The 24,646-nt window shown below is 39.5% G+C and overlaps 1 protein-coding gene across 7 annotated transcripts in view; it reads right to left on the reverse strand.

Moving 5' to 3' along the window:
* Positions 1–2,239: 2,239 nt before the first annotated feature.
* LOC113539712 (FERM domain-containing protein 5) overlaps positions 2,240–24,646 on the reverse strand; it is a 219,575-nt gene continuing 197,168 nt past the window's right edge. For all 7 annotated transcript variants that reach the window (XM_026935694.3, XM_026935693.3, XM_053235173.1 and 4 more), the window contains 8 exons: positions 17,808–17,895; positions 17,499–17,587; positions 17,074–17,137; positions 16,888–16,979; positions 15,180–15,254; positions 14,208–14,276; positions 13,850–13,956; positions 2,240–4,743 (listed from right to left, as the gene is read on the reverse strand). In XM_026935694.3, the coding sequence (XP_026791495.1) occupies positions 4,163–4,743; positions 13,850–13,956; positions 14,208–14,276; positions 15,180–15,254; positions 16,888–16,979; positions 17,074–17,137; positions 17,499–17,587; positions 17,808–17,895 (1,165 nt within the window). In that variant the 3' untranslated portion in view covers positions 2,240–4,162. The remainder of the gene's footprint in view (positions 4,744–13,849; positions 13,957–14,207; positions 14,277–15,179; positions 15,255–16,887; positions 16,980–17,073; positions 17,138–17,498; positions 17,588–17,807; positions 17,896–24,646) is intronic.

A 24,646-nucleotide genomic window follows, 5' to 3' on the forward strand; every position in this document is an offset into this window, starting at 1 on the left:
TTTTTTCTTCTTTAGCCATTTAGATGTCGATTTGCTGGTGTGATTGGGATCATTATCCAGTTGCATGACCAAATTTCGGCCCAGCTTAAGCTGCTGGACAGATGGCCTCACATTTGTCTCAAGAATATTCTGGTATAAATTGGAGTTCATTGTTGTCATCATTGCACTTTTCCCAGGTCCTGCAAAACAAGCCCAAATCATCCCCTTAGCCCATCCACCACAATCAGCCCCTCCACTGCCATGCTAGACAGATGGTATGAGGTGTTTGTGGTGATATGCTGTGTTTGGTTTCACCAAACCTCTCCACCTTGGTCTCATTAGTCCAAAGGATATTGCTCAAGAGCTTTCGTGGTTTGTTCAGGATGCAATTTTGCAAACAATTTTGTTGTGCTGCCATAGTCTTTTTGGAGAGAAGGGGCTTTTTCCTAGCCATTTTTCAGTCTTTTTTGATTGTGCTGTCATGAACATAAACATTTAGTGTGCTTACAGAGGCCTGTAGGTCACATGATGATATACCTCTTGGGTTTTTCTTTATATCTCTGAGCATTAAAACGGTCTGACTTTAGACTGAATTTGCTGGGACACCTACGCTTGGGAACATTGGCAGCTGTCTTGAAGGCTCTCCATTTGTAAACAATCCTTCTCCCTGTAGAATGGTGAATTTCAAATTGTTTGGAGATGGCATTATAACACTTCCCAGATTGAACAATTGCTTCTCTGAGGTCATAGCTGATGTCCTTTCTTCTTGGCATGATGTCGACACACACCTGGTGTTTCAGAACACCAAACTGCCAAAGGTTCTGCTTTTATAGAGGTAGTCACACTTCTTGATGATTAACTAATCTTGCACATTTCATTTTTAATACCTGGCTGCTAATTACTCTCTTAATGACTGTGGAAATAGGAAGGGTGTACTTATTATTTCCCACCTGGTTTCTGAATGTTAGTTTACTTTTTGGGGAAAAAATGATATCATATTAAAATCTGTTGTGTTTTTTTGTTTTCACTTGAGGTTATTTGTTTATAGAAGTTGGTGAAGACCACATAATTGTTATTTAAGCCCTGATAAATAAAAACATAGAATTGAAGGAGCGTGTACTTTCTTTTTCCTGTGACTGTATATACACACACACTATATATACATCAATCAGCCATAACATTAAAACCACGTGCCTAATATTGTGTAGGTCTCCCTTGTGCCGCCAAAACCACTCTCATCCTTCCTGAACAATTTTTGCAGGGTGTATTATCCTGCTGAAAGAGGCAACTGCCATTAGGGAATACCGTTACAATGGAGGGGTATACTTGGTCTGCAACAATATTTAGGTAAACATTGCCATCTCTTCCCTGTTGCCATCTCTTCCCCAGGTAAGCGACATACCTGCACCTTGCTGTCCACATGATGTAAAGAAAATGTGATTCATCAGACCAGGCCACCTTCTTCTATTGCTCCATGCTCCAGTTCTGATGCTCATGGCACCGGGCAGAGTACCCATGCTGACCCATCCACAGTCGAAAGCACCTACAATGAGCATAGTTTGAGGAACATGACAAAAAGTTCAAGATGTTGCCTTTGCCTATAAAAATTTTCCAGATCTCAATCCAATCGAGCATTTGTGGGATGTGCTGGACAAACAAGTCAGATCCATGGAGGTCCCATCTCACAACGCACTGGAGATAAATGATCTGCTGCTAACGTCTTGGTGCCAGACACCACAACACAACTTCAGAGATCTTGTGGAGTCTATGCCTCGATGGGACAGAGCAGCTGTTATGGCAGCACAAAGGGGACCTACACAATATTAGGCAGGTGGTTTTAATGTTATGGCTGATCGGTGTGTGTGTGTGTGTGTGTGTGTGTGTGTGTATATTATATATATATATATATATATATATATATATATATATATATATATATCTATACATACATACATACATACACACATATATATATATATATATATATATATATATATATATATATATATATATATATATATATATATATATATATATAATATACACACACACAAACAGTATGACTTTATGACTTTTTATGACTTCTACATTATTAATTCAGTAGAAAAACATTTTAGATTTCCAAACATTAGTTTTCCAGCACAAAATTAAATGTTACAGAAAAATGTTTTTATGTTAGTAAAGAAAACAGCATATTACATAAGAGATCACTTTTCAGACAAAAAAAAACATAATGAAGGAGCATTACTGCTCTTTAAAGTATTTTTAATGTAGAAACATTTAATTTCATTATTTTTGAAGGCATCTTTGCTCTACATTTCTTTGCATATGCTTAAGAATTTATATATATATATATATGTGTGTGTGTGTGTGTCTGTGTTATATATATATATATATATATGTATATATAAATAATACACACACACACACACACACACACTCATACCCGTACCCTACATATTTACATATCCACCCAGTCACTAGGGACCACCCCACTTTTGGGAAGAACCTACCACAAGAACAGATTCCCTGCAGGGTACTATGGACACACCATTCAAAATATTAAAAATGATAAGATTTTACCATTAAATAATTTTCCCCTACACCCCTAAGAAAGGAAAAAAAGGGTCAAACTAAGCTTAATGAAATCTGAGATATTCTGTGATAGTGTTTAAACAATTTTCAATATCTTGTTTTTGTTTTTTTTTTTTTGCATTTTTTGCTTTTAGAAGTTTTGGCTATAAATCCACAATGGAAATTCTACAATGGCTGCAAAATGAATGTGCACATATTCATCATTCAGTTTTATCATGTGAGGACATAGCCTCAAGGTTCAACCATAATAAATAAACAAATGTCTGTCATAGCAAACAAATAATAGGTGGGTGTTAGGAGCTTGAACTGGATAGAGGATCATATGACCTGTATATTATATGAAAATCTGAAAATGTTCATAAGGCCATATAGCACAACATCAGAAATTAGTCCACTTGTTTACATTCTGTACCTCATTCAACTTCCAACATTATCAAAGTTTAGGGAGTAACGCATACCCGATATCGATTAAACTAGCTGAGGTGTTGGGTTCAAATTGGCTATTGGTTAGCCTGATCACACTACGCCCTTTCACCCAAACCATTTAACCATTAAATAATTTTCCCTTACTCCCCTCACAAAAAGATAGTCACAAACTTTCTCACACTCCTTTGTTCTTGCATATGCGAATGCTCAGAAGAACTTGCTCATTTTTTTTGTCTGTTCAAATTCACATTCAATATACACAAAAGATTCTTTTAAGAGCTACATACTGAATTTTCCAAATATTTTAAGTCTAACACACACACACACAAAAACATTGCCCCTCTACAGGCCTGGGTCACATGGCAGAACACTACATTTACTGGTTGCAACGGTCAGTTTTTTTTTTTCCATATCGCCTTCAAAATAATCTGTCAAAATACTTCAGCGTACCCACACCATTTATTGATTAGCAACATTCAACACTCACTCCACTAACAGTCCACCTCTTGAACCAACTTCTTGAACCACGTGCTAAGTGAATTGCTGCTCATTAATTAATCAGTGCTTGAGTTATTTTCTTTAAGGTATAGCACCCTAATAAATTATAATATATAAATTATAATTAGAAATTGTATAAATTATTAACAGGCAAATGAGGGAGGAATTGAGAGTGAATTCTGTTGAAGGGATTCCTTGTCTACCAAAAATGTTCAAATCCATTTCTTCATAAACTCCATTTTTTTCCAACCTCACTTAAACAATTGGCTTGTAGCTTCTTGTGCCACCTCCTAAAAGATTTACCATAAATGCATAATGAACAGTAATGAAGTATGTGTTATAGTTAAATAAACTCAAGTTATTTCTTGTTCTTCTGTTTTGTTTTGTTTTTTGTTGTTCCAAAAGGGAAAATAATCAAAAAAGGTATCATCTCATAAAAATAATGATAAAAGAAAGAAGGTATAAAAAATATATAACAGATGTACAAACAATGTCAAAACACAAAAATAGAAGGGCTAAAGGGAAGAAGAAGATGGCGAGCTCTTGGCACTTTGCCAGAATCAGGAGCTGCGTTTTGTTGCATTCAAGCTTGCTGCCCCATTCTCTCTCTCTCTCTCTCTCTCATCCATATTTCACTTGATTCACTCTTTTCTGCACTTTATTCTTATTTGCTAATGAGCAGGCCCCCCACCCAGTGCAGCTTACAGGCAAACCACCGTCGGAGGGGACAAAAGTATTCGTAATGAAACTGCTCAAACTCAGGTGTTTGGCGGATATCACGCAAAAAGGCCACATCCAGATCAGATTCTGTGAGAATGATGAGGAGGAGGAGCAAAACAAAAAGGAGTCCGATGGTTACGAGGAGCAAACGGAGGACGCTTAGGACAAACTTGTTCACGTCTTCCACCTCTGTGACGACAGGCACCACCAGTGCAGTGCTTGCTGTTGTTCCTGGTTCACCTGGTTCTCTCACCACCACTGTGCTCTGCTCAGCCTCCTTCTCCTCCTCAGTACTGCAGGGAGTTCCATTAGCATGACGTGTGGTGACAGCAGCTGGCTCCGGACTGAGCTCGGTCACTGGTGTAGGCAGAACGCTGTCCGATGGGCTGTAGTTGTCCTCAGCAATTACTTCTGCAACATTGCCATACTCATTCACCTGGCTGTGGGAATGAGGTATGAACGAATCGCTATGTGAGATCGAATGCACAGGTGTGGAGTGTGCACTGTCCCTCAGTGATTCTAGGCCTGGGAAAGAAAAAGAAAGGAAAAAAGGGACAAACTAAGCTTAATGAAATCTGAGATAATCTGTGATAGTGTTTAAACAATTTTCAATATCTTGTTTTGCATTTAAAAGTTTTGGCTGTAAATCCATAATGGAAATTCTACAATGGCTGCAAAATGAATGTGTACATATTCATCATTCAGTTTTATCATGTGAGGACATAGCCTCAAGGTTCAACCATAATAAATAAACAAATGTCTGTCATAGCAAACAAATACAGGTGGGTGTTAGGTGCTGAAACTGGATAGATGATCGCATGACCTGAATATCATATGAAACTCTATAAGGCCATATAGCTCAACATCAGAAGTTATTCTACTTGTTTACATTCTGTTCCTCATTCAACTTGCCACATTATCAAAGTTTAGGGAGTAACCCATAGCTGACATCAATTAAACTAGATAGATTAAACTTGTGCAGTTGTATAATATACAACTTCTTCTCTTTCATGGAGTTATTAATATGGTGTGGACAGGAAACAAAAGCTAGGCCACTATGCATAGAATAGAGAGCTGGCAGTGTACACACTATGTAAAAAGTGCATACACATACAGTCAGGTCCATAAATATTGGGACAGTGACACAGTTTTGGTAATTTTGCCTCTGTACACCACCACAGTGGATTTGAAATGAAGCAGTCAAGATGTGACTGAAGTGTAGACTTTCAGCTTTAATTCAAATGGTTTAACAAAAATATTGCATTAACCATTTAGGAATTACAGCCATTTTTTACAGAGTTCCTCCATTTTCACAGGCTCAAAAGTAATGGGACAAACTAATATAATCATAAATATTAGGATTATTTTTATTACTTGGAGGTAAATCCTTTGCAGTCAATGACTACCTGAAGTCTGGACCCCATGGACATCACCAAATGCTGAGTTTCCTCCCTTGAGATGATTTGCCAGGTCTTTACTGCAGCCATCTTCAGTTGCTGCTTGTTTGTGGGTCATTCTGCCTTCAGATTTGTCTTCAGTAAGTGAAAAGCAGCTCAGGTGGGTTGAGGTCAGGTGACTGACTCGGCCATTTAAGAACATTTAATTTCCAAGCTCTTGGGCTGCTTTCACAGTATGTTTTGGGTTGTTATCCATCTGTACTGTGAAGCGCTGTACTATCAGTTTTGCAGCATTTGACTGAATCTGAGCAGAAAGTATAGCTCTGTACACTTCAGAATTCATCCTGCTACTTCTATCAACAGTCACATTATCAATAAACCCCAGTGACCCAGTTCCATTGGCAGCCAAACATGCCCATGCCATAACACTGCCTCCACATGTTTGACGGATGATGTGGTATGCTTTGGATCATGAGCCCTTCCTTTCCTTCTCCATACTTTTCTCTTCCCATCATTCTGGTACAAGTTAATCTTGCATCAGAACTGGTCAGGCTTTTTTTTAGAGGTTTTTTAGCAAAGTCTAATCTGGCCTTTTTGTTCTTGAGTGTTATCAGCGGTTTGCATCTTGAGGTAAACCGTCTGTATTTACATTCATGAAGGTGGCTCTTGATTGTAGACTTTGACAATGATAGGCCTACCTCCTCCAGAGTGTTCCTGACTTGGCTAGATGTTGTGAAGGGGTTGTTCTTCAATAAGAAAAGAATTCTGCAATCATCCACTTTAGTTGTTTTCTGTGGTCTCCCAGGCCTTTTGGTGTTGCTGAGCTCGCCAGTGCATTCCTTCTTTTTAAGAATGCACCAAATTGTTGATTTGGCCCTCCTAAAGTTTCTGCTATCTCTCTGATAGTTCTGTTTTGGTTTTTCAGCCTAATGATGGCCTCCTTCACTTGCATCAACACCTCTTTGGATGGCATATTGAGAGTTCCCATGAACAGCTACCAAATGCAAAATCAACACTTGGAATCAGCTCCAGACCTTTTATCTCCTTAATTTATCATGATATAAGGAGGAAACAGGCCACAGCTGGCCATGAAACTGCTTATCATTCAATTGTCCCATTACTTTTGAACCTGTGAAAATGGAGGAACTCTGTAAAAAATGGCTGTAATTCCTAAACGGTTAATGCAATATTTTTGTTAAACCCCTTGAATTAAAGCTGAAAGTCTACGCTTCAGTCACATCTTGACTGCTTCATTTCAAATCCACTGTGGTGGTGTACAGAGGCAAAATTACCAAAACTGTGTCACTGTCCCAATATTTATGGACCTGACTGTATTTTTTTGGCTCTATGTGACTATATACATTCGAACTACCACTAGTAATGGTAGCTACCGCTGAGTAGTGGTCCATGAGCATTTGTTTACAATGAGGCTGAGGCCAGAGAGCAAGCAAAGGAGAGTGGACTGAAGTCGGCCATGGTAGCCAGGCTCCCGTGCTCCCATTCAGTTCTCCAAAATATTTTACTGATTGAATAAAGTAAGTCTATGACCTGGGGACTTTGAAAATGATTGACTGAAACATAAACAGTTCTGTGCCTGAGGTGTCATTTGTAGCCGGAAGTAGGGCTCCAAAATAGGTTAAAATGCCACATTCCATTGCCTCTTTTTTCAGTCACAATAGATTGCAGAGGTGCAGGGCTGGTATTGTTTGAAAGCTACTTAAGAGCCTTTTTCAACAGTTATAATGTGGCACATTGGTAATTGTGATCTGGAGCTACCTGGCTATCAGGCACTTCATAAGTGCAGACGGTTTGCATTTTGGTAAAGGCAGCAGACTTTCCATGAAAGAATGTGATAACATGAATCTCTCTCTATATTTTAACGCTATGGGCATTTGTCTGTTTGGAGGCTATGAATAAGAAAACAGGACAAGTAGATAAGGACACATAGTAGCCATTATGGATATAGTGAAAATGGCTAATATGATGTGGAAAGATGGAGTAATAATAAAGTTGAATGAGAATAACATCAGTTAGAATAATGATTCTTTTTATATCAAATATCAATAATGGTGAGAGTGGAAAGGGCTTTATCAGCTAGGTATGTAGTGGATAATGGTAGACCTCAGTGGAAACCCACAAGGACACAGGGAGAACATGAACAGAAACTCCACACAGACATTAACCCGAGCTGTGAAGTGGCAATGCCACCCACTGCACCAGGATGCTTCTAAATATTTATTACAGTCAGGTCCATAAGTATTTGAACAGTAACACGATTTTCATAATTTTGCCTCTGTACACCACCACAGTGGATTTGAAATGAAGCAATCAAGATGTGATGTAAGTGTAGACTTTCAGCTTTAATTCAAGGGGTTTTACAAAAATATTGCATTAACCGTTTAGGAATTACAGCCATTTTTTACAGAGTCCCTCCATTTTCACAGGCTCAAAAGTAATGGGACAATTGACTTATAAACAGTTTCATGGCCAGGTTTGGCCTGTTTCCTCATTATTTCACAACAGATTAAGGAGATAAAAGTTCGTGAGTTGATTCCAAGCGTTGAATTTGCATTTGTAGCTGTTCATGGGAACTCTCAATATGCAGTCCAAAGACGTGTCAATGCAAGTGAAGGAGGGCAACATTAGGCTGAAAAAACAAAACAGACCTATCAGAGAGATAGCAGACACTTTAAGAGTGGCCAAATCAACAATTTGTACATTCTTAAAAAGAAGGAACTGGCGAGCTCAGCAACACCAATAGGCCTGGGAGACCACAGAAAACAACTAAAGTGGATGAATGCAGAATTCTTTCCTTGTTGAAGAAAAGCCCCTTCATAACATCTAGCCAAGTCAAGAACACTCTGATGAAGGTAGACATATCTTTGTCAAAGTCTACAATCAAGAGACATCTTCATGAATAGAAATAGAGATGGTTTACCTCAAGATGCACTCAAGGCTGGTTAATGCAGTATTTTTCTTGAAGCCGTTGAATTAAAGCTGAAAGTCTACACTTCAGTCACATCTTGATTGATTCATTTCAAATCCATTGTGGTAGTGTACAGAGGCAAAATTACCAAAACTGTGTCACTGTCCCAATATTTATGGACCTGACTGTATGTGGCACCTGATTGACTGAAATGAAACCCTGCAACCAGCCTTTTGCAGACAACATTGGACACCTCTGATATAAGCCTAAGAAAAAAGGGGTAAAAATGTGCTGTTATTTGACAAAGAAAAACTTAGAATCACTAATATGGTGAAGCTTTCTGTTGAAAGACATTTATTTAACGTTTATGGAAGTAGTCTCCAGTGTCAGCACATTGTAACATGCAGCTTTCGGCTATGGAAGAGTCTTCAGGACACATGGCTTAATGTGCTTCATGCCAGTAGTATGCAGGGTGAGAGCTATTACCTGAAGTGCAACATAAGATGGTGCATCAAAAGTTATCACAAAGTGGTAGGTAGAGCATTATTAATTAATATGCAACCTGCTAAATTGTAGTTGTATCATTTGCACAAATATATTGATTTTATCATTGTCAGAAAAAGATTTTAGAGCCTTGAGTCATAATTGGCTTCCATTGCCTTTTGGTGTCGCCAGTGCATTCCTTCTTTTAAGAATGTACCAAATTGTTGATTTTGCCACTCCTAATGTTTCTGAAATTATGAAAATTATGAAAATTTGTGTCACTGTCCAAATACTTATGGACCTGACTGTATATGGGTATATCCACCCATTTATACAGTCATTTGTTGCAGCATGTGTGCACACGGAAATTATGTAGAAGGGCAGTAAATGGCTAATATATAGAGGAAATTCATTTTAAATGCTTTGGGTGCAATCAGGAGTTACATTAACCAAGAATTCCCTGTCCCTGTCCCTATTTTAAAAGAATTGACAGGAAATTCTGAAGGCCGTTCGTCATTTTGTTGGATAGAAAATAAGGCATTCAGTCTATTCAATTCATTCAATTCGTCTTCTGCCGTAGACATCAAAAATTTTACATCAAAGGACTTTACCAGGAGAAAATCCCTCTGCATGCCTACATTTAGGACCACCGGCAGTGGCACACTTCATGTTTAAAAATGTGAAGCATATGTAATAGTGTTTCAAAACTTCATGTGAATAATGGCAGCAAAGTACTTGAGGTTTCACTACCTACTGAAGTGCTTGTAAGAAAGAAATGGCTTATCGCTATTCGCCAGGATGAGGGTGAGCATTTTAAGAGGCAGCATGTACACCTGTGGTCAGCATTTCAAAGAATTTGACTACTCAAAAACCACTGTCTCTAAGCACCTAAAACTATACCCTCTCAATCTGAATGGATAGATCTGTAAATCTGTTCTGGCAATTTTTTTTTTTTTGACAAATTCAGAAAAGCCAGCAGGGTGTGTGGCATAAACTCAGGAAAGACGGTCAATAGATGGTCTGTTAATGATGGTTCACATTCAGTGTTACACATGCATTTCAGTACCTAAAAAATGTTCAAAGTGCCAACCAGAATCCTATTTTATTGCCAGATATGACAACACAGTCGTTGTGAGAAAGGTCTCAGTTGTTCAACTAGCAAATAAAAAGTCAGACAAAAGCAGACTATGATGATATTTTTGCAAAAATAATATTTATGTCTGTCAACGTGAAGGACAATGGTTTATTCTAACACAACCTCTGGGCATAATTAATAATAATTTTACCTTAGAAACATGAGTAACCCAGGTATCAAATACTTTCAAACAGTAACTGTAATGTGATTACAAGAATTTAAATTGTAATGGGTTGCGTTACTTCTTACAGGAAAAAGTAATTAGACTACTGTAAAGTGTTACCTCCAACAGTGACTGTTACCAAGCCAAACAAAAACAATTATTGATGTCACCTACCTAGTCCAACTTTCAATATACAAACATCAGAGTATTTAACAATTCTACAAATTTATTTCAAGCCACACATCTGAGGGCAAAGAAAAGGCTTACAAAACTGCATGCTATTAAATACACAGTCTCAGTGTAGTTGAAACAATTGGAAGAAACAAAAACACACACTGCACCTGAGCTTGTGGGTGACAGTACACATGGCTGTGGTGTGGCAGGCAGAGGAAATGCCCGCAGAGGCTCCTGCTGACTGGCAATGGCTGGGTAAAGAGGCAGCAACCCCAGTGCCTTCCCCAACAGGCGTGGCCCCAGGCTGAGCACACGCACTTTCACATCCCGGTAGCAGTGGTTAATCATGCGCAGGTGCACGTTCACCCTGGTGTTGATGCGGATCAGGCACTTAACCATAGTGCCACAAAAGAAAAAATGAGCAGGTTCGCTTATATATATATATATATATATATATATATATATATATATAAATTCCAACACTGTTACTGTTGCCTGTAGGCCTTGGCTGCATGTGTAGTGTCAGAGGTGAGTGAGATGAGGCAAAGAAGGGTGTTTCTAAACAGGGGCTCACACAACATGATCTGGTCTGTCTCCTTCCTCACAGCCAATGACTTAAATGGTGAGTGAGTCTTCAGCTATTTTCAGACTGCTGGGTATTAATACTCCAGGAAGATAAGGCGTCAGCACATGTTGGATATATGCTCTCTTAACTTAGTCTTAGTCTTAACTTCATAAGAGTTTCTCACACTCATTCATGTTATGCATAAACGGGTTCAACAAAACTGTTAAACTGATTCTGAGACAGTTTAGAAATCTGTGCCGTTCTAGAGGCTCAGGTCCAGGAACAGGCAGGTCCAGGAGAAGCTTGTATACGTTGGCTTTGAGTGGAAAGTTGGCACTTAACCAGAGTTTGTGAATGACACAAACACCTGTTTCTCCAGGACAAAGCTCAGATTGCAGCTTGTGTGTTTGTCTCTATCTGTCTGTCTGTCTGTTTAGAAGCAAAGCAGTTTAGAAGCAATGAAAGTCAGTCATTTAAAAATATTTTGAACCATGGGTGGTATACAAACTCAAAATAAACTATCACAATGCTAAATTCTCAGGTCAAAATGCCCTTTTTATTATTTTTTTTACTATTTAGTAATAATTCTTAGAAAAAAGTATTTCTTATTTCTTAAGTAATTCTTAGAAAACTTAGTTCAGGATTCTGCATGTTTGAACACCTATTGCGGCTTCATGTCTGCAGTAACAAGTAGAACTCTGCCACCAACATGCCTCAAATACCATTAAAATACTTTAAACAGAAATGAACCTATTGAATAAAATTATTTAGGCATTTTATAAGGCATAAAAACAAAGCACACAAGCTTTCCAGAAAAACAGGATGTTTCAGTCTGTCCAAGGAAAGTGCTTCTGAGTTGACATTTCAGTTGATATTCCAATATGTAAAAATTTATTATATAATTTATTAAATGCCAATCTAGCTATATAATATGTAGTTTAAATATTGTTTGCTATACTTCAGCAGGATATGCTGTAGTAAAAGCTTTCATCCATATGCTACTTTTTAATTTTAACAGTCTCATGGCCCTGAAATACAAAATATAATAAAATGACTTTTACAAAAGGCATTTTACATCTTTTAACATCTTATGGGTAGAAGATATGCAGGCATATGAACAGATTTTGTGTGTGTATTTACTTTGTTCTAAAAATAAAATAAAAAGAACTTGGTCAAAAAGTTGATAAGTAATTAAAATAACATTAAAGGTTAATATAAAATAATTAAAATATCTTTTACAGGTCATCAGTGTCTCTCAAATAATAGCATTATACAGCATATATTAGGCAAGGTTAGGTCTTTATTGGTGTAGTTCAGCAGGTTTTGAGTGATTTTTTTTTTTTTTAACTCCTTCAGCCTGACCACCATTCCCACCCATGTACACAAAGCTTAGCCTCAGGATCTACAGTGGCCTGTACAGGTTAGAGTACATAGAGTTAGATTTAGCAAAAACACAAGGTAGGCTGTTTATTTATTAAGGGCATTGCCTTACTTTGTTATTTATATATAGCTGATGAAAGGACATAATGTTTCTTGCACCATATTAGGGAAAGTATTACCTTACAAACAGATAAATACCTAGCTAGCATTATGCTAATGTTGTTGATAGGAAACCCAAATAAATGAAAACACCAGATCATGTGGCAATATTTTTTTTAATCTGAGGTCCTCTGAGGTCCATAGCTAGAACAATTTCACAAGTTGACATTCCATTTCATGTAAGGCATTCAATCCATTCAATTCATTCAATTCGTCTTCAACTGTAGACATCAAAAACATTTTAACAGGGCTTTACCAGCAGAAAATCCCTCTTCATGCATACATGGTGGTGACTCATCATCCATCATTTTACACATGGATTCTCTAAGGAATTGAAACATATTTACTTAATTTGTGATGTAAAACTGGAAATTCAAACAATACAAAGTTTTATACCTGTTCAGGTATAAAGTTTACATACCTGTTCAGGAGAAATGGCACTATCTCTGCATCCACCTTCATCCCCTTTACCAATAATAAATTCCATATTGTACTCCATATGGTAAAAGTGCTTGCAATGTATATTCTGATTTTAAGGTGTTTCTTGTCTGTAAGGTTTTTCAAAACACAGCATGGTTTTTTGCTCACTATAAAACTATCTGGTTATGCTGGGTGCTGACTGGTTTCAGCCATGTTTTTTTTTCTGAACAGATTGTGGTGGGGTTGGAGTGAAGGGGCACTGAGACGTGTGTATAAAAAGAGGCCTAGGTAAATACAAATAAGCAGCCGTCATGACTCACAGTTTTATAAACTGGAACATAATACACTTGTGCTGAGGCCATGGCTTAAACATTTTTAAATCATGATCTGCATTTTTTTAGGCTATTTGTATAAGTAAAAAAAAAAAAAAAAATCACTATTGCACTTTTCACTTCACCTATGTGTGTACACACAGCTGCCACACAAGTAACATTGCACCCATTTATGTCTGCAAACCTTCTGTATATCTGGAGGATTAAAAGAATTATTCACTATATGTCAAGTCAGAGCCAAAACAACTCTGGAAGGCAGGCTTCAATGTTGACAATTCAGCAATTTCACAGCATCTCTTCTGCAAACAATCTCTGTCAACTTCTCTTCAAAACTGTCCAGCATTGTCATGTTTGTCATAGTTAGACCTTGTGTCACAACATGATATATTGCCCCCACTGTTTATATAGGTACTGGATCTTTTAGACATGCAGAACATATACCATTAATTTCTGAGAAAACACACAACCAACACATCAAATGACCAGAGGATACTCACCCTCCATGATGGATATGTGCACGGCTCTCCTGCGTGTGCGTGGCACGCTGCTCAGCCGTGGCCCATAAGTGATAGATGGACAGCTTCTGCTGGGAACCAGACCAGACCTATGGACACATATACACACACACAGCTGGGAAATGACACCTGAACTCCCACCACCCACAGCAGTATAAACTGTACATGCAAATGAGGCAAGGGCACTTGTTTTAATCAGAGCCAGACACTCTGTACTAATTGATCTATGAAGCAGAAAGCAAATCAAGACAGGTTTGGGCACACAGAAACAGTATGTAGACAAATAAACACATAGACAAATGTTTGATACCTAGCTCTTTAGACACAGTGCCACATGTACCTGTGTATTTCAGGTGGATCCCGTTTTATTTTTGCACTCTGTTCCATCACCTCTTTGGCTACTCGTCCACTGTGATGGATTGACACAAAATAATGATCACTCAAAACTACACACAATCAAACCTCTGCCCTTTCAGTGTTAAATCTGTGGTTTCCATACTATGTATATTATCCACTTTTACCAAGCAAAATACATTGAAGTTAACTAAAACTCGCATCTTCTTTGAAATGTCTTTCATTTGTTAAAAGCTTCCAGCCCCCAGAGTTGTCTTCACTGTTCCACAATGCCCTGAATTTCACAATGCCCTGAATTTAAGTGTGTTAAATATATCTCAGATTTTATTTTATTTATATTTATATTCCTGTTGTCTTTGTCAAAGTATACTGAATTGAGAAGAATAAAAAGATTGACATTTGGGTTTGCTGAACATCTAGATAAATATCTAGATACATTACCACATACACTATATGGCCAAAAATATGTGGACATGTGACCTTCACACCCATATGTGGGCCTTCCCCAAACTGTTGCCACAATGTGGCACACAAAATGTCATTGTATGCTGAAGTTTTAAGATTTCCCATCACTGGAATTAAGGGGCCTACCCAACCTGGTCCATGCATGACAATGCTCCTGCGCACAAGTCCATAATGACATGGTTTGCCAAGGTTTTTGTGGAAAACCTGGAGTGTCCTGAACAGAGCCCTGACCTCAATGCCTTTGATCACTTTTCGGATGTACTGGAATGCTGACTGCATGCCAGGCCTTCTCACCCAACATCAGTGCCTGGTCTTACTAATGTACGTCCTAATGTAAAAAGGAAGGACCAACTTTGGAATATGGCTACATACTTTTGGCCATATAGTGTAACATTGTTACCACTGTTATTGCAGTTAAGGTTAAAAAATAAGTAGCAGTAGTCTACAAATGTCAGCTTATTTGCATCTCCTTTCACCTTTTATCTGCACTCACCTGTAGCGGAAACGGCTTCCCTTGAAAAACAGGTTGCTACTAGACACAGTGCGCACCTGACTCGACTTCTCCAGTCTGAGGGATGAACCAAGGAAAAAACTTTAATTTCTGAATCAAAGTGTTTCTGTTCTGATTTACTTGCAAAGTTATGTAAATTTACATCTGATTTCACAGAAAAAATTACATATGTTTTTAATTACCCATACCCTCTGCATCTTACACACATGGGCTAAAATCTTAGAAATTGTCAAAGACTTTTTTCCTTTCATGTAAGGGAATGGATTTCTTTTAGATGTATGAAGATGTTTGTAGAAGACAGCAAACAACTGACTAATAATAAACAAAGATGTACAATGAAATGCTTTCTGGGTTATTTTCCAAATGATATTCCCCCAGTGGTGGTGGAAAGTGGCTATTTAACACTTCGGTCCAAAAACTCCTATATGGGTTTGGGATCTGGTGACTGTGAGGGCCATACCATTTTTTAAACATAACTTTCATACTCATCAAACCATTCAGTGAGCCCTCATGCCCAAGGATGATTGGGCCATCCTTGAAGAGTCCACTCCCACCAGGACAGAAAAGTGTCAGCATTGAATAAAGTTGATCAATCAGAATAACATAATATCCACTCACCCATCCCACTCCCCCACCCGCTCAGCCCACTCTCTTCAGTATAACAGAGCGACAGAGCTACTGGCTTTTTTGTTAATGTGTAACCTGTCTGTATATACACTCACTCTCCACTTTATCAGGAACACCTATACACCTGCACATTTATGCAGTTATCTAATCAGCCAATAATGTGGCAGCAGCACAATGCAAAGAAATCATCCAGATACAGGTCAAGAGCTTCAGTTAATGTTCACATCTAACATCAGAATGAAGATAAAGTGTGATCTCTGTGACTATGTTTGTGGCATGGATATTGGTACCAGATGGGCTGGTTTGAGTATTTCAGAAACTGCTGATCTCCTGGGAATTTCACACACAACAGTCTCTAGAGTTTACATAGAATGATGCGAAAAACAAAACACACTGAGTGAGTGACAGTTCAGTGGGTGGAAAAGCCTTGTTGATAAGAAAGGTCAGCTTTCCGGTCTTTAACAGTCCAGTTTCGGTGAGCTTGTGCCTATGATAGCCTCAGATCCTTGTTCTTGGCTGACAGGAGTGGAACTTGATGTGGTCTTCTGCTATTGTAGCTCATCCACCTCAAGGTTTGATGTGTTGTGCATTCTGAGATTCTTTTCTGCTCACCACGGTTGTAAAGGGTGCTTATTTGAGTTACTATAGACTTCCAGTCAGCTCAAGCCAGTCTGGTCATTCTCCTATGATCTCTCTCATCAACAATATGTATCAGCCTGCAGACCCTCTACTCACAGGATGTTTTTTTTTCTAGAAACTGTTGTGTGTGAAAATCCCAGGAGATCAGCAGTTTCTGAAATACTCAAACTAGCCCATCTGGCACCAACAGTTAAAGTCACAGAGATCTTCTTTTCCCCATTCTGATGTTTGATGTGAACATTAACTGAAGCTTTTGACCTGTCTCTGCATGATTTTATACATTGTGCTGCTGTCACATGATTGGCTGATTGGATAACTGCATAAATGAGAAGGTTCCTATTAAAGTGGATGGTTAGTGGATGTAATATAATGTGTTCAGTTTATAAAGCAAGACATTAACTTTAAGAAGATATTTTAGACTTACTTAAAGAAGGCTTGATTTTCCACTCCACATTTCCAGAGGTGCTTGCAGGCCTCTGGGGTTGGTGCAAAGTATGTCAAGATGATCTTTTTGTCCTGTGCATGGTCACAGAACCAAAGTAATTGTGCACATTCACATCATCACAATACACAATGCAAGCACAAATATTTGGTTAATTTATGCCCTCACCTCCTTCTGATTTGCATATATATGGAATGATTTTCCCTCAAACTTTAGTTTGGTCACCTCATTCCTGTTAGGAAATTTGAGGAATTGTGCATAAATAATTGTATATTAAATATCCAGTGTAACAATCAGTAATCACACAAACAGTGACAGAGCCATGTAGACTATAAAGCTGAAGAATGAAAGATTAAACAACTTAGCAAAAAAACAATTTGTCTGGTTTGCCCATGTTAAAAATTCTGGTTTGCCCATGTTAAAAGAGGATGAGAGGGTTCTATTGATTTTGAACATATAACCCAAGTAATTGTGTCTTGTATACTTTGAGACATTGAAGGCAAACTATCAGCCAGAGTGACTTATAGACAAGTGTGTGTGTGTGTGTGTGTGTTGTGGGCTGTGACTGGAAGCTTGATGAAGAAAATACTCACCATTTGAGAAAATGAACTCTTTTGTTTCCTTGAAGTACAACAAAACCGAAAGGAGTGAAGGCAAGAAAAGCAGGATTCCCAGACACATCCTGTCAGAGATACCAGTTGCACTGCTAAGCAAGTTTAATTCAAGTAGCATTTAGCAAATAGGTTAAATTGACACAATAAGATAGACTCAACAGAACAGATTTGTATTTTTATTTTTATATATCTAAGCTCCTCTTCTCATACAGCAGTGTGATTCCTCTATCTCAAGTTATAAAGTAGATGAAAGAGAAAAAAGGTGAAGTAAAGTACAGATCACCTAACCTTGCACGGATGAGGATCTACACCGTATGTCTCCAGCATCTGTGCTTTCTGCAGGAAATTTCGCTCTGAAGATTCTGGTGTCTGTCCCCTGTAGAAGAATATCATATTTAGTAACAAGGTATAGACGGGACCTCTAGAGCAAAATGGAAAACCAAAGCATCCCTTCCTATAAAAGCAATGTTAATACTGGAAGCAAAAAAAAACTTGAATACTTGCATTACCATGCCTGAGAGAATAGAGCTGTGATACTGATTAAAAAAATCAAAAAAACAACTGTGCCTTATTATTCTATTATTGACCACAGCTTCAACAGAAAACAGAGGCATGTTTGAGTTATGCACGATTCTGAACTTGGACTTGGACTTGGACGACGTGTGCACCTGAACTTTACCATATGTGGGCCTTTCCCAAACTGTTGGCACAAATTTAGAAGCACAGAATTGTCTTGAATGTCTTTGTTTTCTGTAGCAAAATTTCTGTGTTTTGGCAAGGTCGGGCAGTGGAAGGGCATTGTAACATGTTTATTTGTCCAAAAAAAAAAAATAATAAAAGCTGCTAAGTTATGTTGTTCCTCTTTTCTGCTCCTGTTAGGGGTTGCCACAGCGGATCATTGGTCGGCGTATTTGATTTGGCACAGTTTTTACGCTGGATGCCCTTCCTGATGCAACCCTCCCCCATTTTATCTGGGCTTGGGACCAGCACTGAGAGAGCACTGTTGCACACAACCCAAGGTCCCAATTTATAGAGCACTGTCCAAATTCAACCATGGCTCTCATCTCATGGCTTCATTACATTGTGCACATGAATAACTGTCGAAGCACAATAATAAAAAAAAATAAAATGCAAAATAATATTATAATAACATATTGTTAAATTGAACCAAATTTGTGGTTAATATGATAACCCTTCAAAAGCCAGGAAACCAGAACAAGATCAAAACCAGCATGCACAAAAGACAAGGCTTGATAACATCAAGAGAATAGCTCTGAGCGATACGCATTGACTGAGTGTGTATTATATAGGCATGTGGTGATTGAGTTCAGGTGTGTGTGAGATTGGTTATCTGGCAACCTTGAATGCGGCAGTGAGTGAATGTGCTGGTATATCTCAGCCATAACATTAAAACCAACTGCCTAATATTGTGTAGGGCCCCCTTTTGCCTTCAAAACAGCTCTGACCCATCAAGGCATAGACTCCACAAGACCTCCGGAGGTGTGCTGTGGTATCTGGCACAAAGACATTAGCAGCTTTAACTTCCGAGGTGGGACCTCCATGGATCTGACATGTTTGTCCAGCACATCCCCCAGATGTTCGATCGGATTAAGATCTGGTGAATTTGGAGGGCAAGTCAACACCGTGAACTCTTTGTCATGGTTTCTCAAAACATTCCTGAACAAATTTTGCAGTGTGGCAGGGCACATTATCCTGCTGAAAATTACAAAAATTGTGCCACTGTCCAAATACTTACTTGTGCATAATTAAGTGCATTGGCCAGGAACTAGCACACAACATCATTACTTATTTTAGTACTCACCATTACTCACCACATACTGTTGCTCCATCTAGCTCTTTTGCTACATACAGCACACCACGTCACTCATAAACAGAGTCTGGAATGGTCAAAAGTCCAGCTTGTATCCCACAAGAAAGTAAAAGATCCACCAAACTTCAGGTGGGATAGCTTAGATTCTTTAGCTCAGATTTTAAGTGTGTGAGTAGGAAGACCTAACGAGGAACTACATTAAGAAAGGGGACATTGAGACAGAGCAACAAGCTGAAGAAATACTCATATGCGTCAGAGGTAGGGCAAGAGACATTGTGAAGTTTCGGACCAGAAACCACTGGCATTGATAATCCAGATGACATTTATGGTATTTTGACTTTGACTCTGTTCCATACTCTCCTCTCCCACTAGCAGACTTTTACTCCACTTTGCCCAAGAATAATGAAGATGCATATGATTACTTTCTCAGGCTCAACCAGGTTGTAGACACTGCTGTTGACTTCTTGAAAGAACAGGATTAGACATGTGAATGCTTGAGTGCTTAAGAGACACATATGTTTATTAGAAACTGTCCTTCTATAGACCTGGCAGTGATGTTCGGACAATTCAGTTCAGACGACCAATTGATAAGCGGTCTGCAGAAGGGGTCCAAGATGTATTAGATGAGTACCATTCTGAGATGAGTCTGAATGCTTCTTCTGCCACCATTACAACATCCAATGAGAGACTGTCTGTGAACAAAGTGGAATTGTCTCATGTACTAACATTACCAATCAAGACTCAAGACTCCCATCCACATAAGAACACAGAATCCTCTAGCCTTGAACATTTCATTGGCATGTTAGAGAAATTTCTGACAGAGAGGTCGGCCCTAGTCCAGACTGCAGCAGGTGGAGTGATTTTAAGAGCTATGATTGACAGTGGCTCCATGGCATGCACATTGAGTGAGCCTGCTGAGTCACGCCTTCTGCAGCTCAATCCTGATATGAACAAAAAAATATTCTGCTGATGATATGATGATAATCGGATGTGGTGGACACAGTGTCACACCAAAAGCTGTGTATAATGTAGAATGTATATGATTGCAAGATGCTCAATCCAGTGCTTGTGGTCCCTGGTCAAACTGATGAAATGATCTTGGGCAGCAATGCCATTAACGCACTCATACAGTTGATGAGGAAGACAGATGAATCCTGGCAAATAATGTCGGAACCCGGTGGTGCCGCAGTTGATGATTGTCATTGATTCCTGTCTCTCATTTCCAGTCCCGAAAGGTGGAAGGAATCTGTGTAAAATGAGGCTAAAGCTGTGCATTCCATTACAGTCACAGTGTGAGCAGCTTGTTTGGGGTAAACTGCATGAGTCAACAGCCATATCAGTGGGCAGCACAACCCAATCAAGGTGTAGACCCAAGAATGTCTTGGTTGGCAGGATCGTCACACTCATGTGGGGAGATTGATGGCTGCCTGTGAAATTTGCCGATGCACTTCCATGTGGAGGATCTAGCTCAGCCTGAATGCATTCAAGCTCACTCTCAATGTCTGCTTGACACTCCTTTGGCAAGGTCTGGTGAAGAGGTGAAAATTATTTTGGTTAAAAAAGTGTTGGAGAAGCACAGACTGAGTTGGACCAGGATGCCTGTGAAGTGTCTGACCTGTGGAGAGACTGAATTTTGTGAATCATTGAAATGTATGAGTTAATCTTTTCACAACATAAGATAGACTGTGGAGAAGCTACTAACTTTGTGCTCTTGTAGATTATAAGCCAAGCCTGTACGAGGTACCACCAAGCCTGTACGAGAAGTTCTAAATGATATGGAACAGAAGGGCATTATTACAAAATCTCAGTGAGTATGTGTTGCTATTAGTCCTTGAATGGAAGAAAAAATTTTCCACTATGGACTTGATGTATGGTTTTTATAGAATACCCTTGCACAAGGAGCACAAGAAGTACACAGCTTTCTCTTCATCCTTTGGATATAATTGGATGCCTCAAGGCCTCAATGCCTTTTATTTATGTGAATGATGTTATCTATTTTTGGAGATGAGAACTTCACTAGTGTTCTGTGCTACCTGGATGACCTCATGGTTTTTGCCCTTACAGAACAGCTGGGTCTGGAGCCCCTGGAGATGATCTTTTCCCACATCAAGAATCACAAACTCAAGTTAGTACCAAAGAAGTGCAATTTCCTGAGAAGGTCTGTAAAGATTCTTGGCCACATCATTTGTGAATCAGGGGTGCAGAATGATCCTGGAAAGGTGGAAGCCATTCACTGTGTTCAGAAGTCTGACCTGATGAAAATTGACAGTCACACTGACTGACTCTCACAGAAGAAAATTATTTTCTTTTTTGGGCATAGTCTTTTACTATCAGCATTTTATTGAGGATTGCTCAGCCAAAGCCATACCACTTTTCAAGTTAATCTCTGAGCAGAAAATCCAGAGTTGAACCCAGAGAGGAAGGAGACTTAAAAAGAAGTTCTCTGTTCCTGTTAAGCTTTCAGCAGTTGAAAATGCTTTTGGCACCCTGAAACATGACCTCACACACATTGTCACCTTAGCCCATCCTGATTTCAGTGAACCATTCATTCTGACCATTGACACATCCATTGATGGGATAGGAGCTGTTCTTTTCCAGATTCCGCCTGGTGAAACAGTAGCAAGACTAGTGGCGTTCACCAGCAAAACTCTGTCAGTCTCAACAGAATTAACAAGCTCACGGGCTAGAATCTTTGGCTTTGAAGTGGGCCATTTGTGACAAATTTAGCCAATGGATAAAAGGGAAATATTTTATTGCATGGTCTGACAACAACCTTTAGACATACATTCTAACAAAACCTAAGCTAGATGCTTGTGAACAGAGATAGGTGGCCAAGCTTGCAGCATACTATTTTGAACTGAAGTATGTTCCAGGTATGAAAAACACTGTTGCTGATGCCTTGAGCCGTGAGCCATTTGTCCAGTCCTGCATAAGCCACTGTCTGGTGAAAAAGCCCTACATATCCATACAAATCATCTTGAAGTGCTTCGAGAAGTTCATCATGAGGCACATCAAGACCCTGCTGCCCCCCTCACTGGACCTTTTACAGTTCGCGTATCGTCCCAATCGCTCACAGACGATGTCATCGCCACCACCCTCCATCTGGTCCTCACCTGTCTGGACAAAAAGGACACATACGTTCAAATGCTGTTCATAGACTTCAGCTCAGCATTCAACACAATCATTCCTTGGCACCTGATTAGATAGCTGAGCCAGCTGGGCCTGAACACCTCCCTCTGCAACTGGATCCTCGACTTCCTGACTGGGAGACCTCAGTTAGTCTGGATCAGGAGCCGCATCTCCAACACCACACTGAGCACTGGGGCCCCCAGTGGGCTCAGTCCACTGCTGTTCATTCTGCTAACTCATGACTGTGCAGCGATGCACAGCTCGAACCACATCATCAAGTTTGCTGATGACACGACCATGGTGGGTCTCATCATCAAGAATAACAAGTTGGCATACAGAGAGGAGATACAGTGGCCAATGGACTGGTGCAGAGCCAATAACCTGCCTCTGAACATGGACAAAACAAAAGAGATGGCTGTTGACTTCCGGAGAGCATGGAATGACCACTCTCCACTGAACATCGTTGGCTCCTCCATAAAGATTGTCAAGAGCACCAAGTTCCTTGGTGTTCACCTGGCAGTGAACGTGACCTAGTCCCTCAACACCTGCTACCTAGCCAAGAAAGCCCAGCAGGATCTCTACATTCTATGAAGGCTGAGAAATGAAATGACTTCACTTGACTTGGTATCTCTCTTGGATGAAGTCAATGGAGTTGTCAATGGTATGCAATATGCTTTTCGACTTACCCCTAACTGCTTAGTTGTTTAGCCCAGATAAGACTGAGAGTGATCCAGGTTTGGAGCAAGATCACCTTCATCCTGCTGGCAGCTCCATTAGGGCTGAAGAAGTGTCAGCGGTCTTAGATGCTCATTGCAGCAGTGGCATTTCCCAGTTATCCTGTGTGAGTCCAGCCTCACTCCAACTACCCCAGGAAGATCTATCTATTGTCATCCCATACAGATGACTGTTGAGTCTGCAGGAACAAGACGGCCACAGTGAGCAGAGCTTTGTTTTATGCGCAGCGAAATAGGAGACCATCTAGACAGTAGAGAGTGACAGAACGTGCCTGTGTAACCAGGCTTATGAAACACTGGAAAAAATTTAAGGTCAGGAATGCAATATTAAACAGAGTGAAGAGAGATTGTCATTTGAACAGAAAAGTCATCCAATTTGTCATAACAGAGTCCGTGAAAAAACAAACTCTCCATGGTGTGCATGATGCAGCTGGTCACCAGGGAGTTTCGAGAACCCTTTTTGGCCTGCAAAAGATTCTTCTGGACAGGCATGAATAGAGATAGCATGAATTATTTGAAGCAATGTCAATGATGCAGCTTAGGGAAAGACCCCTGAAATGAAAGCTCGAGCCCCTCTTGAAAACATTAGCACCACAGAACCAATGGAACTGGTGTTCATTTACTTCTGGACTGCGGAGTTGAGTGACAGAAAAAACATAGATGTTCTTCTTGTCATTGACCATTTTTCTAAGATGGCACATGCCTTTCCCTAGTAGTCAGCCAAGCAAGTTGCCTGCTGCTTCTGGAATTACTTTTTTTTCCCATTTATAGGGTCCCCAAAAGAATCATTCAGACTAGGGGCTAACTTTGAGAGCAGGCTAATCAAGGATCTTTTGGAGATAGCAGGTGTACATAAATCCCACAAGACCTCATATCACCCCATGGGCAATGGGATCACAGAACATTTCAACAGAACTCTTGGCAGTATGATAAGAGCTCTCCCTCCGAAATGCAAGTCTCAGTGGCCTCAGATGCCACAAATGATGACTTTCAGCTATAATTGTACAGTACATGATACTACAAGCTTTCTACTTGATGTTTGGGAGTGTCCTGTGTCTACCCATTGATATTATGTTCCACCATGTCCTTGAGAATGACAGTGTTGTCAGCCACTATGAGTTTTTTGCATCTGAAGAGAGATCTATCTCAGGCTGCATCACGCATCATCAAGGGCTCACCATTGGCTGTGGGCAACCAAGTGTTGTTGAAAAAGGGAAGAGAAAGACTGCTGATAAGTGGGACTCCATTCGATGTGTCAGTATTCAGTGTAGGATCAATGTATACTGAATCAAAGCCATCTACAAGGGCAGAGAGAAGGTTGTGCACAGAAACATTTTGCTTGCTGTTGACTTCTTGACCCCAGATGAGCAGAATGAAATCTGTTGCTTGTAGTGAGCCTCCATACACTGTCAGTGACTGGCCAGAATTGGCCT

Source organism: Pangasianodon hypophthalmus, chromosome 6 (assembly GCF_027358585.1).
Source record: "Pangasianodon hypophthalmus isolate fPanHyp1 chromosome 6, fPanHyp1.pri, whole genome shotgun sequence".
In the NCBI taxonomy this organism is placed as follows: Eukaryota; Metazoa; Chordata; class Actinopteri; order Siluriformes; family Pangasiidae; genus Pangasianodon; species Pangasianodon hypophthalmus.